Here is a 19,937-nt window from a genome sequence, read left to right as displayed (position 1 = left end):
GTTTTGTGGTCCAGGGTCACATATTAGCTAATTTGTGGGACAGGTGAAAAGAGGGGACTTCATCCTTACCTCATTTTCTGAAGAACTAGCCGACAACAGAACTTCCTGTGCATCAAAGAACTCTGATAGAGACTCTGTAATGGAAGCTCTGCTCTCATTGGATGCCTGATGGACAAGGGGGCGGGAAACATCACTGGAGTCTTGCTTCTGTATGAAGAGAATGCATAGCTTCACTTCACATAGAGCAAAATGGGTGAATCTCAAAAAGAAAAAATGTGGATCACATTTGACCCTAAAATTAAACATTATATTCATAAATCATATAAATAAATTAATATAATTCATTATACTATATTAATATATAATATAAAAATTATATTATATTATGCCTATATTTGGGACCATTCAATTTATTATTATTTTTCTGCATTTTCACAACAATTAAGCACACTATCCCCCAAATTATCATTACTGTCACATACAAAAGTACCTTCCTACTTCTTGTAATATAGAAATGAATAATCCTGTCCATTTGCATTTTTTAAAATAAAAACAATGTTAAAATCAGCATAAATTATCCCTCCTATTGCATGCAGTTCAGTTTTGACCCGGAATAGTTACATAAAAACATTATTTAAAAAATAAATTTGGTTACACTTTATTTTAAGGTGTCATTGTTACAGTGTAATTATATATTTAAGTACCGAGTAATATTAATTAACAGCATGTACTTACTATTGGGTTAGGGTAGGATTAAGGTTTGGTTGAGGTATAGTAATTATGTAATCATGCATAATTTACTGTTATTACTATGGTAAGTACATGTAACATATGTAACAAAGACACTGTAAAATAAAGTGTTACCATACATTTTTAGTATGGTTTAGTACGGGAACTTAATTTTGTAAATGGATTAAGAATATCAAAATACACATGATTTTTAAAATAGATATAATCATTAAAAAATGTACATTGTAACACTTCTGGGTCAATTTTAATCTGGGTATCAATTTAGGCTTTACACATGATGTTAGGCAGACTTTTTGTTATCTATGAGTCAGATTTGTCTCAAATACTTTTGTAAAATATATTAAGCCTCTTTCTCATATCTCACACACATTTAGGACTTTTTTGTTGGTAAACATATGCATGCACAAAGAAACTATAAACAGACAAAATATAGCCTATAACAAAGAAATGATATCAAATGAACTACAGTCCAAAGGGGATGTAGTAATAAAATGGTAATAACACAGTAACAATCAATGCTTAGAAATGTTTGCGGATTCACTAAATATTGATACGTTACTTATCAGATAAAATATGGTTTTAGTTTTGTTTTATAAGCTCACATTCCACCAGGTCAAAACTTAACCAGGAATGCAAAAAGGGTCATAGTTTTTGAATAAATTATAATAATTGTAGAATTGTTCTGTACAAATGTACTTTATAATTGGAATTTTCTCATTAGAGTAATATAAATGAGATTTCTACATATCACAGTAATGACAAAAAAGATTTTTATATATCACAGTAGGTTACAGAGATCTGTTAAAGGGTTAGTTCACCCAAAAATGAAAATTCTGTCAGTAATTACTCACCCTCATGTTGTTTCAACCCCCTAAGACTTTTGTTCATCTTCGGAACACAATTTAAGATATTTTTGGCCCACACAGAAGAAAATGAATAGTTGAATAAAGTCGTTATTATTTTTGTTGTTTTTTGCGCACAAAAAGTATTCTTGTCGCTTGATAAAGGTTGAGCCACTGTAGTCACTTGGACTATTTTAACAATGTTTTTACTACCTTTTCTGGGCTGGCAGAAAGAAATTACATAGAGCCTATGAAGGAGTGAGCCAGCTCTCTCAGATTTCATCAAAAATATCTTAATTTGTGTTCAGAAGATGAACGAAAGTCTTACGGGGTTGGAACAACATGAGGGTGAGTAATTACTGACAGAATTTTCATTTTTGGGTGAACTACCCCTTAAAATATGCCTAATTGTCATGAAAATGCCAAAAAAAACATGGATAAATGGATAAAATTATTGGTCTTCAAATAGGCTTCATTTGCCTTGTACAATACATGATTTCTTATTTGTCTTATTTCATTTTGAGGTAAGATTTGTCCTGGATATTTCTTGGAAGCTTTCATTAAATTCAACTCATTAGGTGGAATTCCAAGCAAACAGGATACAAGGTCCCAACAGAAGATTAAAGAAAACAAAAATGCTAAATAATGGAGAATATTTCTTATCAGCACAAGACCAAGTAAAAAAAACATAATTAGCAAACAATTTCTTTTGAATCACGACTTTCTATGAAGCAGTAAGAAAAAAAAGGAAAGACAGTTGGCAGAGCTTTGCAAGATAATTAGCGTAAAAGCATTATGTTGACTAGAATGTCAATTAGGGAAGTTGGTTATTGACAAAGCAATTCCACAGGAACATATCACTGATAGCATGTGAAGCGTGGGTGCTGTATATAAGGTTGTTAGTGTGCAAGCAAGTGGGTTTGGGCGTATTCTACCCAGAGACATGATTAACTGGCATTAGAAAGTCTGACTCAACCTCTCCAGAGAGTAGCTGTGGATTCAATTAACACAAATCAACTTAAGCCTCAGGTTTTAACCCGAGGTGACAACAAATATTTGGCTGACAAATCTTACACTAGTTCTTTCTACAATAATGTAATTTCTTGTGAATAATGAGCAATGACTAATGAAAAGTAGTGTATGGTTGGTGGCAGCTGCAGAAATGATCTGGTCTTTATAATAGCATTGGAGTGGGGGAGTGGGGGCACATTTCCCAGACCCACCTGCAGGGGGCCAGGATTGAGGTTTATAAGGACAGAGGGCTCAGAGATGTGCGACTCAGCATGAATCTTGCACAGACGCTCTCTCAGCTCAGTGTTCTGCGTTAAAGCCTGCAAAAGCAACCAGCAAAAACTCACATGGCTTCCACATAGTGCTCCTAACTATTAAACATACCTTAAGCAATTAACAGAAATCAGGTCATTATTCATTTACTCTTGTGTATTTTTAAACCTTTACGACAAAGGCATATTGTATCTAGGACTGTCAAGCTAAGAAAATAACACTTATTCGGCAAAAAAATGCAAATACATTCTCAAATATCGCACTACTTCAAATGTGGTGTGCGAAGATATGTTGCAATGGTTTTGATGTTGATGACATCAAATGGCACTGATTCTTGTGTTTTTAATAAACGATCAAAGTTTATAGATTGTAACTGCCAAGTCTGAATTAAGGGTATCGCAATTGTACCAGTATAGTGACATATCATAAAATTAGCTATTGATATTGTGTTAATATTACACATATTATATAGGCTAACATCATAAAAAATCCAGCACCAGTATCTAAGCTGCTTTTCTCTAAAGCATCATGAGCCAAGTTGATCGTAGAGACCATTGGTGGCAATGGTTCTATGATCTACTTAGGCTTGTAATGCTTTTGGGAAAGGCAGCCCACTTCAACATAGTAGCGGGCTGTACTGCACCTTAATGCTGGTAGCCACCAGTCATAGAACTGAAAAGAAAGATAAGAATACACAGTGGCTACATTCCAAACGGGATATATACACCTCCAAAGGGCCTTTTGAAGTGAGAACAATCATGGTCGCCATGTTAAAGGGTTGTTCCAAACCAAAATGCTCAAAACTGGCCAAAGGGCCCTTTGGAATAAAGGATTTTGAAGAGTCCAACTGATGAACACTTTGCGCCCATGATTCTTTGCACAGACAAGGAACTGTTTTTTTGTGTGTCTCCTACACCCTTACTTCCTCCGGAGATAAACCCTTTTTCAAAGGATTAGGGCAAAGGGATGAGCTCTTCAGAATGGAACACAGGGAGTGTGTAGAAATCAAAATCACACAAAATCATGTTGGGGGAGATTGACAGGTGAAAGCAAGACACTATCTGCACCCAAAAATGTTAGCTCTCCAGTGTGGGAGCTTGATGGATTCCGTCAAAAAGACGCAGTCTGCAGGAAGCACCGATCAACAGTCGTTGAGAAAAAGTTCTCTTTGTACAATTTTGTACAGTTATGGCTACAAACTATCTTTCCGCCTCCCTACCCTCACATTTCTCGTGTGATTTTTTAGCCAAACAACAGAAAACTAAACAAAAAAAACAAGGTTAAATATAACCTTTGACTGATAACATTGTTTTTTTCTAAAATTTCATTGTGAAATTTTATTGTGAATTCTTTTGGCCAGATAAACATGTAGTGAATTGATATTGTGACAGCCCTAGTTTGAATATGCAGATGTGGATTTGAGATTTGAGTGCAAAATGAAATGTGGCAGATAAAGTGACTTTGTACACCAACGCATGTATCATTCCTATTTTGCACCCGACTCACAGCGGACTTTTCCCTCTAGTCAGCTGCAAATATGGCTTGACTCCAAAAAAAAAAATCTAACAAAAGGTTTACAGTAGTATGAGATGTACTTAAAAACATACTAAAAGATTACCAAAGTTTGACTCCAAGAAAGGCCCCATTTTCAAAATGTCGGCCGTCAGGTCCTTAAAATGACCATTACTCCTTTTGTATTCATACTGGTGCCTGATACATGTTTTAGCCATGTAATATTCTAATTAGCATATTTGCGTGATAGATAAGTGATTACAAGTACAATTATATATTAAAGCAATTGGTTACAAGCATATTTATGTGAAAAATAAATTTCTCCTTTCTCATATCGTTTTGCCTAGTGTTGGTGGTTTATGTGGTTCAGAACCATTCTTTTGATTCCAATAAAGAATAAATTCATTAGAACTTTGTGGTACTGTAAAATTAGTCAAAACAGGGCTGCCACGTGAAGGCTCAGTACCGCTAACCCCTTTTATTTTTTATTTTTTATATATATATATTTTTTTTTGCCTTTTGTTTTTTATATTTTTTAAATACTTTTCTTATTTATACATATCTTTTTATATTTTCTTCAGTTGTTTCCTCTTATTCTGGTTTATTTTTTATACTTATTTGCACTGTGACCTTCACTAGATTTACCATTAGTTGTCACACTCGTCCTCTCATAGAGGTTGATTATAGTGATTCTCACAATTCCCAACTTGACATGGTCCACAAACAGGCATGCATGGTAGTCCATATGGCCTGCAACTGCACTGCTGTGTTCGGCAGACAGTTGGATCATCTGCAGGAGGCTTTCTGGGGCAGCAGTCTTACTGGTCATAACTGGCAGGAACCGGTTGTCCACCAGTTTCCATCCCCAATCCACCGTGTTCATGTCACCTTCCTTTCCAATCCACATCATAATCTGGAAATAAACTCTTTGGCAGTGGTATTTGGTTGAGGACTCAGTTGGAGGCAGATGTTCTGGGATAACAAATGATTTGGCGGTAGCGATTTTCTTGCTAAAAAGGTTGTAGCGCAAAGAGACAAGTGAATCGGTACTCTTTCCGCCAAACAACACTGTCATTGCCTTGGTCCCATGGTCCTCTATGACATTCCTTGCTTGATGTGGAAGCAGAAACACATTTGCACTGGACTGGATGGTTGATTCACCATTCACAAGTTTGTGGAATGCTGTCTGTTTGTCAACACTAAAAATGCGTGAAGTTGTATCACATCCTGTGAAGGCATGAATAAACAGCAACTGGGAACAAAAGTCACTATCCGGGACTTGTTTCATCTCACTGATGATGTACACTTTAGTAGCTTTGGACTTGTCTGAACGAAAATAGAGGCCTCTATTGTTCGTCCAAGCATAGTAGAGGAGAAGAATGAGTAAGTCTGTATCCTCCCCTATCAAGGTTGTGGGCTGATGTTCTGAGGCCTTGACTGCAGCTTTGACAATGTCCACGTCTGCATCAGCCCTTCTTCTCCAGCTCCTCGGTCATTAGATTGATAAGTCCTTGTTTGTTGCAAGATCTGGAAAGGATCCTTTCTTCCCACAAACTCAGTCTCTGCATTGAAGTTAACGATGGGGTGAGTGTTTTCACCACGTCTCTGATGCGTATTGTCTTTGATGGAAGGACCTTCGCTATAACCATCAAAAACGACTGTTGCTTTACCATATTGGCGTATGGTAAAGTCTGCATATGACTGTCACCCTTTTCCATGCCAAGCGGTGAACCAGGGAGCCACCGTCAAGGACATCATGCTCAGTTGGTGGGACAGTTTTGTTAGATTTCTTGCTTGAGAACTCAGTGACTGCTTGCGCTAGTTGGGGCTTGTTGGCTTTACGGAAGATTTTCTTGCCTTCGAACAGGGCTCATAGCTCATTACATCTTCCAGTGAAAACTGTTCAGTTTTCGACATGATCAGGAACAGGTGGAACAGCAAAGCAGGATCATTGGTTCGGTCTTGGGCAACTTTGATGGTGGAGTCATCTGCAAGGGTTTTTGCCCGGTCTTTCCGTTTGAAGGATATTCCAAAAACGGGTTTTCCAATCATATTTTTAATGATCTCATTGCCAACAGTCTCAAACTCATGCACATTCACCTCCTCTTTGGCAACAACACCAGTTACAATGTTTCTCAGAGATGGGTTTGGAGAGAATGGTGTGTAAATGATAAACTTTCCTTGATCTTTTCTAGATCAGAGTACTGAGTAGGAGTTACATGACATAGGCTAAATTGTTTACATCTCTGGTTCACCCCAAACAAAGATAAAACCTTACAGTAATCTCACAAAATCATGTATTCCATAAGTATGTAATCATGTCAGTGCAATTTAGACAAGTCCAATGGATTCATATTCACAGAAAACATGGGGTTAGACACCAAGATTACTTGGCTAGGTCAAATAATGAAGGAGTTAGGATATTTTAAGGGCTTCCAGCCCATCTTGGACGCCATCTTGAAAATTGCACCTTTCTAGTGGTCAAACTTTGGTAAACTTTTAGTATGTTATTAAGGACTAATACTACCAAAAACAGCTGAGAAACCTTTTGTTAGAATTTTTTTATGGTCAGGTGTTTTTTTTCCCCATATATGCAGCCGCCTACTCCACAGACGCACGTCGGTAAATTAGGGAATGAACTAGCGCTCCCGGGGGCGGTTCAGCGAAAAGAGGAGGCTTGTTCCGGCGCAAACGTTCCCTGGTGCTATTTTGCAGTTCCAGAAAACAATTCCTCCACAGACCAGGAAAAACCTAGTCTAAAGTCAGTGTCACTATTCACTATTTTAAGGACGCATGCTTGGCCATAATGCAGCGTGTGCAGAACGCGCATATACTTCATATGCATATGCTTCTCTCATCTACACAGATGCAGCAGTTGCCATTTTTGCAAACCATACATAATTAAAAGGAAAAATATTCCACATGAGGGAAATCATTGTGGTGTCCATGAAGATGTGAAAAAATAGGCATAAATCTAGCTTACACATTTACCAAAATTATTATACGCCTGTTTAACCGAAGCTAATTTGGGTGGGTTTCTCCCACACCCAAACAATGTCACTTTTCTGTCGGCCCTGACGAGAACGTCGGTCTCCTTGGCTGTGAACCACTCCTGGCGTGCGCCTGGCAAATCTGCCGTTATAATAGCAACCCGCCATGGAACAAATGCGCTTGCTCTTAAAGGGAATGTGAGATGATGCTCTGATTGGTTTATTTCACGTACGCCCATACGCCCAAACCACACGTATGAGTAATGTAGCCACTTCAGACCAATCCATTTTAGATTTGCGTCAGGCACAAGTCATTTATCCCACGGGTATAATAGCAATAGCGCCCGAGATCCGCCCACAAAGTTACTTGCGTTTCGCGTTTGATACTTGCGTTTCAGATCGTTAAAATAGGGCCCAATTACTTTTTTTGTCTTTTTTAGAGTTAGACAGGCCTGTACCTGGCATGTTTTCGTTGTGTGGAAAAGTCTAATAGAACACAAAGTTATTGAGTTTAAAGTATCTTGAGACTAAATGTGCCCAGTAAGGATGGAGCTGGACTGTGAATTTCAAAAAGATTCCCCTGCAGTTCTCACAGACAGCAGATGTTTGCCATTAATTCTCAGAAGTGCTAGAGTAGGGGTCTGTTTTACAATAATGTGACTCACTAAGGAAGATGAGTCATTATTCAGCGTTACAGAACTCGATTTAGAACAGACTGTTTTTAGCATGTAAAAATGGCTCCTTGGAGGGTCAACTCTATTGTTCACAAGGTTCTTTAGAAGGTTAACATACTCATTATATTACAATAGCACTTCCACAGATAATTCTCAGCACTTTATTAGAAAGCACATCTAAATATTTTCTTATACTTTGGCCATTGATGAATTGATAAGACAAGTATGTTTACATCTGCACAAAACAAGAGCTCTGCCTGAGTAGCATGCAATGCTTTAAAGAAGTATTTAGGAACGAAAAGGAACGATTGTTAGTAAACAGTGTTGAACATGAGGAAATGCACAGAGAGGAAATGTGTGTGCGTGTTTGTGTGCTTACAGCAGCCAGGGCACTTTTCAGTCCTAGGAGCTGGGCCGAGGGGGAGGGACAAGACTCGTGCTCCAGCATCTGTTTAAGTCTCTCTTTCTCTGAAGTCAGCATGCACATGGCTGATTTCATGGTTGTATGAACTGGAAACAAAAACACAAAAAAGAGTTGAGCAACATTTCAGATATATATAAGGCGGACAAATCATTGAAGAATCTGGTTTTGATTCTAACATCTTCATGCATGATTTATAAAACACAATCTGTTTGTAATTTGAGGAAGTATACATACATATGAATCATATCTCTGAAAGCAAAATGTGCATTTTAGACTAAATGTTGTCTCTGTTTCATTATAGTTAATGTGTACAGCGTAATGTGTAAAGGCTGCTTTGGCCTCCACATGAAAACTGGTACACATGCAGATCATAAGGGTGATTTGAAAAAAGGTAGCTATATCAAGGAAACAGGAAGTGTGCAGTGAAAACATGTACTTGAGTTGATATATATACACACACACACACACACACACATATATATATATATAAATATATATATATATATATATACACACACACACACACATATGTATGCACCAGTTATAAACAGCAATAATGTACATCAGATGTTTGATTGTTTGCATGTCGCTGATGTTGCCCCATTTACAATGACCAACCACATGCAGAAAATAACAGATTTTCCATCAAAATTCACACTTGGTCTGCAGGTTTGCAGAGCCACCAAATTCTTTGAATGGATATCAGTTCATTTCACCCAGTTAAAAAGGCGATCATTAGCATGAGATGCTTTGCTGCTATCCCTACTACTCTTAACTAGCTTAATCAGCTAGATATCTTTTGTCATCCATCTTCACTAGAAATACCATGCTAGTACATCATGTAAAAAAGCACCAAACCAACATAATACAACAGCAACTAGCATGGAAGATCATACTGTCTTCTCATTCTACACTATTTTATTCTTGTTGGTCAGCTCATTCAGAGTTGTGATAAGGTCCAATGAAACCTTGGAAATTTATTTGACCATGAGATACTGATTTTCACAATCCTCATGAAGATAAAGTGCAAAAACACATTTGCAATAAACATCTGTCACATTCTTCAGAGTTTTTGCTTTTCCCTCAGCAATTTCTTTCTAATGACACATTTTATATGCAAATAAGACATTTTGAGCCAAAAATATAGGATTTGGGGAAGAATGATGAGGTATCATTTGTCACGAAAGACACATTACAGTGATACATCACTTAATCTAGTTGAAAAAAAGATTCACTAGTTTTCTGTTGCAGCACTCACGGTTGTTTGCGACGCGGCAGAAGTCTTCCTGCAGTTTGGATACGTCTATAGGCGAGTCTAGAGGTTCATGGTAACTCTTCTCATTGGTCAGGTCTACTGAAGAGAGGTTGGGATTGGAAGCGTGGAGACGGACAGAGCCTGATGAAATACAGCTCGGAACCTAAAAACATCAGAGGAAGGAGAAAATACCAGGTCAATGATCAATGATGGTGCGATTCATTTTTGCAAAAGGAACACTGTGAGATAAATGGCCTGAGGAAAATGTAATAGAAAATTTGTAGTCCATGCAGTAATACTTAATGGTCCTTTGTGTAATAGTTAAGGGAATCCAGGATGAGGTGTGTGAATGAGAGTGAGAGAACTATCATCACACTATTCATGAACATAATACATCAGCAAATTAACATAAAAAATGCCTGGCTCTCTTGTAAACTGAAGTGAAGACTGTTTTAAAGGAAGTTTTATATTTTAAAATCAGGTATGCAAGTAGAAGGTCACAGATCACCTGCAGGGTGGTTTTGTTGTCTTTCCCGTAATTCTTGCCACGCCATTTTTTGGGATGTCTCTTCTCTTTTTTCGGGCTGTCGTACATTGAAGCCTACACAAAACAAAAGATACTGAAAAATCCTATCAATCCCCGAATACATACTGAAAACCCATCATTAAAATTGATTATTTTATATGGACAATATATCGGTACCATATCGGTTATCGACCGATATTAGATATGTTTTAATATACCAGTATCAATCAACATTGGATATATATTGGCTGATATTAGATATTTAATTGTGCATGCTGATTTCCCTTAATTTTACATTTAGATAAACTTTGCTGTCATCTAACAATCACTTACAGTTAATGTTTAAAACACTAATAATTTAAGAATTAAAATCAAATGTAATCTTTAGCAAATCTCAAAATAAATATCCATTTTTTCATACTATACATTAAAATTTTGTGATGCCAAAATGTACTTAATGACTGATTTTAGCTTAGTGTTTTATTGGTCATACTGTGAATAAAATTCTATTACAAAATAGGGGATTAATTCGCAGCATCTCAAGGGACAAGTTTGTGATTTTCATCCAGCTTTGTATTTCTTACAATGTCGTTAGTATATGTAAATGAACAACGTGTACTCTCTCCACGTTACCAGCACCCAGATCTCCCCGTTAATTTGTCCGCCAGATGATACAAAATGAAAATATGTGAACTTGTCCTTGAAGGTCCCCGTGAACCAGAAGTTACAACGTCAGTGTTGTGACGTATTTTCAAGTGAAACGGAATATTGAATAGAGGTAGGGGTTTTACTTTAGCACACCTCCTCTCCATCCCTCGCTCATGGCAGACTGATGGTTGGAGGGGAGTGGTTAAGGATATTCAACCCAAGCCGTCAAACTGACAGAAGGAATGCCATTCCAGAGCGGAAGCAAATTTTTTGATTTTGATTAAAGATTACCACAACAAACAAATATTTTTCAGTGTATTAACACGGATTAATTGTTCACCACAAGACTAGTAATGTGCGCTGACAAAGTAAATAGGGTCAATTTTGATTTCATGACAACTTTAATTATTGAAATAGACAAAAGACAACAGTTAAATTTTGCAGCAGCTAAAGTAAACAGATATTGTAATAAAATAAGGTGGCCCATTTGGAAGATGAAAAGGACAGCTTTCTGAATAATGTCTCATCTGTTATGGCGGTTATGTGGAATAATTTAATACTGCAAATCTCATCATGGCTATCCTTCTGAACTTGTGCTATCAACCGAATCACTGTTTGTCAGTTGGGCAGTAGAGAAGAACATTAACAGCATTCACAGGCACAGCTGGACCACTGCCTGAGGGACTAAGATTGGCCTTTTTTGATGGCAGCAATTTTAAAGTTTTTTCTTTTAAACATTTTGAAAAGTTGTCCAAGTAATACTTTAAGTGCCCCCATTAAGCTATTTTAAAGGCTTGTTTTGAAGGTCTCCTGCAATAGGTTTACATGCATCCAAGGTCAAAAAACACTATAATTTCCTCACACTGCAGCATCACCTCTTTCCTTACGGCGTCTGAAACGGTTTGATCAATAATCCAGTCTCTCTAAACCCCTCCTTTCCAAGAGCCTTCTCTGCTCTGATTGGTCAGATGGCCCAGTCTGTTGTGATTGGTCATCTGCTTACAGCGCGTCAGAAACAAAACTCCCATTACCTTATCTGAATTTCAGCTCAGGAGGCTTGAATATACACAGTGATACGAGTGGGAGTGATGGCGTTGGTTTTACCGTATCAATTCCAGCCCGAGACCGTATCCTTTGGAAATGCATGCAAAGTGGATTTGCTTTCACAGCGCAGAGAACAGCGTCTTCACGACATGCCGACAACATGAATCAAACTCTTCCAGGCCTCAGATACAACTACAGCGTTTGAGGGCGGGGCAAAGTAGACGTTGCTCGTGGGCAACCAATGAAAACCATCGGCTGGCATTATGCAAATTTGTTACAAACCTACAAATAGGTTTATGCAGGAAGTAAGACTGGAATTACTGAAGACTCAGACTTCAGAATCAGTTCTTTCTTTTGGGAGACTCCATTAACTCCATTTATCCCGCACTTTGATCTTTGGAACTTTGCAGACCTTTCACATTCACAGCTATATTACACACTAAAGATAATATAAAAAAGCATAATAGGGGCACTTAAAAAATGTAAAATAATACTAATTCAACTGATTTAGATTTAGATTCAACATCCTTACATTTCTGGATATGTAAAACACTTAATCTAACCAAAAACAAATTCTGATATATAGCTTGTGTAATTATGTTAACAAAATTATAATCAAAAAAAGTATTTAATTTTTTGTGTGAATGACATGTAACCTGCAGAGCGTTGATGGCTGGGGCGGAGTAAGTGCGGTGTAACACCTCCATACTTCTTAACAAGTGATTCAGTTCCAGGAGCTGAGCCTCACATACTGAGAGTTCTGAGAGAGAGAAGAAAGAGAGAGAGAGAGAGAGAGAGAGAGAGAGAGAGAGAGAGAGAGAGAGAGAGAGAGAGAGAGAGAGAGAGAGAGAGAGAGAGAGAGAGAGAGAGAGAGAGTAAAAAGCTGCAGACACAGCATCTTCAGTATGAGATGGATTTATAAATTGGTGTGTATGTGTGTACCTTTGGTGCACCTGTCCATGTCATCAGAAGACTGGAGCCAGGCGGTCACCTTGGCCTGGCTGGTAAAAGATACAGGCGAGTGAAGAGAGGACTGCTTTGCAAGAGAGGCACGCTAGAGAGAGAGAGAGATAAGCATGAAAAGAAAATGATAGGGAGACGATAGAGACAGAAAAGAATACAGAAAATGATTAAGAAGAGCGAGAAAGAGAAAGAAAGATAAATGTATTAATAAAACTCTAGCTAAGTAAAACAATATTAGCTTCATAACATTCTGGCTATTTAAAGTTGTCAAATCATATCACAAACAAACAAATATTTTTTCCCCCTTTTTGTTATATGAAGGTCACGTTTTTTACATTTTCTAATTTCTTTTATTTATGGATAATATTATGATATAAACCATTTCAATATTTATTTTGTGAAATTGATTTACACATCTATTTTGCAAAAACTACAACTGTCCCACAGCTGTGACATAATTTCCACCACACCGAACAATTGCATATATCATTTGTGAATGGAATATTTGAATTGTGCACCATTTCCAATCAATCTGTGAGTGTCAAATTATGCAAAAATGATAACAATATTATTTAAAGGTGTATTTTGATTGGATATGATTGGAATTCCATTACTGACTGAGTACATAAAATCTGTGTTGAACTTGAAAGCCTACAAATAATGCTTTACATTTTTAACTGCTGGATTGGATTAGTATTTTATCATATCTGCACTTTATCTGCAAATTCTTCTTACTGTCAGTAGATCTTGGTATACTGTATAATGAAAGATCCACTCTGACACAGTAATCACTGGTAACCATGGGAATTCCTCAAGCATCAGATTCATCCGTGCAGTAGAGCATGTAACTGATGTAAGAGCTGTTCTGCAAGTACCATGCGATAGATGTCGTTAGAGAGACCAAAGTGTGTATGTGCAGCTTTAATTGTGTGTATTCAGGACTAAAACTAGCTTTGAAGTAAGCCTGAGCAAGACAAAAGACAATTTATGCCAAAAAGTTGAAAAATGCCATTTCCACAGTCATCACAGAATGATATTAACACAATACATCATTTGAGATAAGGTGGAAATAATGTGGGAATTTTCATTACCTTCGGAAAAAAAACGTATACTGTGATAAATGTGTATACACTGGTGGATATTGTTAGTGGACAAAATAAATGAAAAGTCATTTTTGAGAGTTAGTTTCTAAAAGTTGACAACTGCTGTAGGCATTAAGGTACATTAGACCTTTAACGTCCTCTCAAAGTTAAAGGACTAGCACAGTCATTGTCATTTCATCTGACATTTATCTTTCCATCTAATCCCTCAACACGTCCCATGGCGTTACCTTTCTGATGGACTGACTGTCGGGTGTCGTGGGGGAGGAGGTGAGGGGGTAATGAGGGTGGAAGAGCGTTTTCTCATGAGGGAACATGGCAATCTCATTCTGCCTGTAAAGTCTGTGGTGACGGAGCTTAGAGACCCATTCATCAAACAGCTCCTGGGACTTGATCTGCAAGCACAAGGAGACCACAGTTAAACTACTCAATCAGGATTCAGAAGCTGTTTTTCTTGATGCTGTGCTGCTGTTGACCTCATGACTTTGTATTGAAGGACGTGCTTCCTATTCATGAGATCAAGAGTTCAAACTGGAGAAAATCAAACGGAAGCTGACAAAACCCTTTTCCCCCCATAAATGATTCTCTTTAAAAGAGGATCCAATACATGGGAGCAGAATTTCATTTTAAAATCAATCTCTCTGTTGAAGTTTGTAAAGCTTTCTAATTTTAAACTGTTAATATGTTTTGGAATTGTATAGATTTTTTGAAAGCTTTTAACATGATAAGCCAGCCTATACAACCTATAAGATAATATTAGTAAAAACATGCTTGGACAAATTTCAGAATTTAAAACAATACTGCAATTCAAAGAAATTAAACACAGGAATTTCATTAGTTACATTTTTGAACAAAACATAAATCAATATTTTTTTACTTAGACATCTTATTATTTATAACTTTATATTAAGAAATTTCATATTGACATCAAAATGTAATTCTATAATATATTTACTCTCATTCTGGAAAATGTTATTGAAAAAAATAAAATAAATTATATATATATATATATATATATATATACACACACATATAATAAAATTATTGAAATTTGTGAATTAAATAACTTATTTATGAATTAAATAAGTACACAATGTTATTACTGTCATTTTATTATTAATATATTATATTATATTAATATATATACATTTTATTACTATGATCTGCTGTTTCTAGAAATACACAATGTATTGTGTACATGATGTTTATGAGTTTATTTGCATTTAATTTTATTGTAATTAAGTGTAATTATACAATTCTGCATTCTGTTTGCATCTCAAATGACATTTAATTTAAATTGAATTATACTACCATTTAAAAGGCATTCTAAATTCAGTTTTGGGTGGGACATCAAAACTCTTTCTCATATAGCCAGAAAACTTTAAAGGCAAAATAACCTCCTAGTACTACGTTCATAAGAGTCTAAAGCAAATCTACTGTACAATCATAATGTAACATGTTCCAGTAAAACTGCAGCAAAATTACATTCTCCACTAATGCTCTACCAATGACCGCAGAGCATTTTGAGGTCAGTCTAATACTATAATTGTTGTGATACCTTTAAGTGGTAAATGTTTTCTTCTGCATCCAGATCAATGCACTTGGCCTTATTCTTAATGGCCATGACAGACAGTCCCACATCAATGCAGCCGTGGAGCTTGCCTTTTTCCACCTACAGCACAGACAGAAGGTTTGACCTATAAATATCAACGCTACCTCATATATCAATACAACGTTATGTTACTCAGTTGCAACACACTCAAATTACTACTGAGCAAATATGTTGCTCTTGGTTTGAATATAGGTTCAGTGAATTCTTGGTTTTGCTTTTCCATAAATAAATCAAATCTACTGCATCCTTTACACCAAAAATACAACAGATAGAGTGAGATAGCCCAAGTAATCCCATCTTACTGTGGCTATTTCATAGATTTGCATGAATGACATGAAAGTAGATGCAAATTGTGAAGAATTTAAGGATTTAGTTCCCAAACAGTTCCATTAACAAAACTAAGTATTTATAAGGAATACAAATTTTTAAAAAGTAAAGCGGTTCAGGTGCCAAATAATGAAATAATACTTTTAATAAATTATATTAATACTTACATTTGAAAGTGAAATCACTTTAATACAATTCTTGCAAAAGACTTTTCACAAATGCAATCCAACAAAAGGCCTTTAACAACACATTTACAAAAAAGAAATCCATTCATTCATTAATTATTATGAAATAGTAATGACAAAATGCATAATGTGTATTTTTAACTACATACTGATATGTAAACAATCAGTCAGTAACTACACTGAGTTTGATTCACTAAAAATAACCTATGCATAAGAGTCATTAATTCTGTAATTAGACTAAATGTAATTCATTTCCAATATTTATATATATATATATTTTTTTTAAGAACCTGTTCTTGGTTCCCAACCCTGTGTAAGCAACATATTGTGCATTCAAAACAGTGATTCAGTGACGTAAAATACAAGAGGGCTTTGGCAAATTTTGCTAATGCATAACCTTGTCAATGATGCATTCTCACAAGAACATTCGACTAGTGGCCTTGAATTAGAGGCTAACAAAGCCCCAGATAAATCTGAAAGATATACGGCAGGTTAATTATGTATTTTCGTAATAATTGAATACCCTAGCCATACACGTCCACTTCATAATGCTGCTTAAAAGGGTAGATTGGTGTGAGGGAAGGCAATCGCAGCACAGCGGTAGCATAACAGTTTTTGTTATGAAATTTAGACATTTATAAACTATCGGCTATAGATGATGCTATCAAACCCTGGGGAAATTAACCTTAATTTTTACATTCCCACAGCAAGAGGCTTTTTTCAGCAGGAAGCATGTATTGGCGGAAAGATGGAGGATGAAGACCTCTGAAGATTGCTGGAACTCTGTAAAAACTTGCATGAAGGAGAAGTGACCACTAAAAGTCCTGAATGCTTTAGTTCAATGGACTAAGTGTATACAGTATTTATACATGTGAGGCCTTTTAGACTCACATCAGCTTCGCATTTGGCGTACTTCAAAATGCCCTTGTCCAAGTAGAAGAATCTCTGTGAAAAAAGAAGCACAAAGAGGAGAGGACAGAGGGGAAACTTGGGTCAGATTTATTTGGTAAATGATGAATGACCTTTCAGGCGACGCTAAAACACTCTTGATGAATGAGAGGCTGTACTGTATATCACTATGCCTCTTTTCTGTCTATTCTTGTATACACTCTTTTTGGTTGAACGGGAATATGGGTATTTTCAAGGCAAATAAGGGTTGCATTTGCACATTAAATGCCATAGAAGAAAGTATTTCAGCATCAAAAAAGATGTGTTATTGTATGCTAAAATTGAACAAAATGATGCACAGGAAGATCATTAATCAAGTTCTTTAATCATCAGCCACCCCAGAGTCCATCAGTGTGAGCACAATGTGTTCAGACAGGTTAGCACGAATCCACTCAGCTGCTTTGAAATGTAATTTTGGAAATATCTGCGCTTACACTAATTCATCCAATTATTCCATGTCTTCCAAATATTTTAAATAAAACATTGGTAGAGGCATGACAATTTCCCACACATACCTTGTGCCAACCTTTCATGGGCCATTTTCTCTTCTTCAGCATGTAGCCGGACTGCTTCTCTGGCTCCTGAACATTAGAAAGACCACCACGCAAGCCCTCGACGATCTCCCAGTTGTCCTGTACAATTCCATTCAATACATATTTACACTGTACACATATTTACAATGAAAAACAGTAATAAACTGTAAGTATAAAGTATATGAACTATCTTAAAAATATGTGTTATCAAAATACAAAATACTGCCTATGAAAAAATGGCAATTAAATAAAGCATGTGACCATAAATGTGTCAACTGGTAGAGATACCATTTATACTGCAGTAAATATAATCGGATGGCTATCATTAGGCAGGACTGCTTAACATTATTTACACATGAGAATGACGAAAAACATGCAGTGTGAAAATAAAGTCAACAAGTAATGCTGTCACAGTCTTTTACTCTTATTTTGATATTCTTTGTTTTGTTCTTAGTTCTGTTTCCCTTAGTTACCGTTTTCCTGCTCTGTTTTTGGTTTCCTTCATTTCTAGTCCAAAAATACTAGAAAAGGCAGTATCCTCCTCACAACTATGTTCTTTTTAAGAAAGAAATTGTATCTGCGAGGATTTCCAGTCAGGATTTAGATCGTATCATAGTACTGAGACTGATCTCATTTGCTCTTATCATCCGATCTTGGTTGAATCTCTCTATTAGTGTTACTGGATCTTAGTGCTGCATTTGATACTATCGACCACAACATTCTTTTGAATAGACTTGAAAATGACATTGGCATTAGTGGAATTGCATTGGCATGGTTCATACTTATCTGACTGGTATCAATTTGTAGCAGTAAATAAAGAGGTGTCATATTGATCATGAGTTCAGTATATATGGAGTACAGCAAGGCTCAGTACTAGGACTGTTGCTTTTCACCCTGTACATGCTACCCTTGGGAGATATCATTAGGAAGCATAGCATTAATTTTTTACTGTTACACTGATGATACTCAGCTCTATATTTCTTCGCGATCCGATGAAATATACCAATACCAAAATTAACGGAATGCATTGTTGATATAAAAATTGGATGACTAGTAATTTCCTACTACTTAATTCTGAAAAAACAAAACAAAACTACATTTTAATTATTGGACCAAAAACCTCTGCACGTAATAACCTAGAATACTGTCTAACACTTGATGGCTCTGTCAAATCTTCGTCGTCCGTTAGGAGCCTGGGTGTGCTCTTTGATACTAATCTTTCATTTGAAAGCCACATTTCTAGCATCTTTAAAAATGCATTTTTCCGTCTTAAAAAATATCTAAATTACGACATATGCTCTCAATGACAAATACAGAAAAGTTAGTTCATGAGTTCATGACCTCAAGGATAGATTATTGTAATGCTCAACTGGGTGGCTGCCTTGCACGCTTAATAAACAAAGCAGCTAGACCAGTATGACCACATAGCCCGGTTCTGTCAACACTGCATTGGTTACCTATTAAACATTGCATAAAATTTTAAAATCTTGCTAATTACTTACAAAGCACTAAATGGTTTAGCTCCTAAGTACTTGAGTTGGCTCTTAACAAATAATAATCCTTCACGTCTATTGCAATCTCAAAATTCTGGCCAGTTGATAATACCTAGTAGGGGTGACCCCGAATAGTCGAAGATTCGATGCTTCGATAGGAGGAGCCTGATTCGACTACCGATCTCACAGTCGAATCTTCGCAGAGGTGTTATGAAACGAGGATCATGCCACTTTGGCTATATGAGGGCGCTCAATGTCTGATTTCACATAGAACTAGCTTTTATGTAAATACGTTAATATTCAGCCTATTATGATAATGCTGTAGGCCTATATAAAAATGTGCAAAGAAAGAAGCTTTTAATAAATATTTTTTAACGTGCGTGAATAAATCCAAACACCCCGTGACAGATTTAAGTTTCACTTTCAATCCGTGACCGACAGAGGAGCGTCTTCGCGGCAAGGATTTAAATCTTTAACAATGTCTGGGATAAGAAAATCTAAAGTGTGGATGTACACCATCAGAAAGGATATTCTCCAAGGCTGTATTTAGCATCAGGAAAATCTGAAAGTGATCGCACTTCTGCCGGCCAACGTTAACATGTTTCACGCATAGACTGGGTTTCACGTTAGAATGTATTTTATCCGCGCGCACAATTTGAAAAGACTCCAACGGACAGACAGAGTTAAAGACTTTCAGGATTTGTTCTCTCGATCAGGTAGGGGTACAAGTGATTTCAAAACTTTTCAGCCGGTTCTAATTTTATTTTTGGATGCTGTGAACATGTTTAGCTAAAAAGACTGCCACTCCAGTTTAGCATTTATTGTTG

The 19,937-nt window shown here is 36.5% G+C and overlaps 1 protein-coding gene across 1 annotated transcript in view; it reads right to left on the bottom strand.

The window, feature by feature from the left end:
* Nucleotides 1-19,937, bottom strand: part of osbpl3b (oxysterol binding protein-like 3b) — an 88,638-nt gene that overhangs the window by 25,801 nt on the left and 42,900 nt on the right. Inside the window, exons 3-12 of the mRNA XM_082150292.1 lie at nt 17,600-17,716; nt 17,028-17,081; nt 15,571-15,684; nt 14,243-14,407; nt 12,892-13,003; nt 12,606-12,709; nt 10,240-10,332; nt 9,735-9,894; nt 8,432-8,562; nt 70-207 (exon numbers count right to left, since the gene is read on the bottom strand). Of these exons, the coding sequence (XP_082006418.1) occupies nt 70-207; nt 8,432-8,562; nt 9,735-9,894; nt 10,240-10,332; nt 12,606-12,709; nt 12,892-13,003; nt 14,243-14,407; nt 15,571-15,684; nt 17,028-17,081; nt 17,600-17,716 (1,188 nt within the window). The remainder of the gene's footprint in view (nt 1-69; nt 208-8,431; nt 8,563-9,734; nt 9,895-10,239; nt 10,333-12,605; nt 12,710-12,891; nt 13,004-14,242; nt 14,408-15,570; nt 15,685-17,027; nt 17,082-17,599; nt 17,717-19,937) is intronic.

This window comes from Leuciscus leuciscus, assembly GCF_965113295.1.
Source record: "Leuciscus leuciscus genome assembly, chromosome: 20".
Classification (NCBI taxonomy): domain Eukaryota; kingdom Metazoa; phylum Chordata; class Actinopteri; order Cypriniformes; family Leuciscidae; genus Leuciscus; species Leuciscus leuciscus.
The sequence above is the reverse complement of the archived record's forward strand: the minus strand, read 5'-3'. Positions and strand labels throughout refer to the sequence as shown.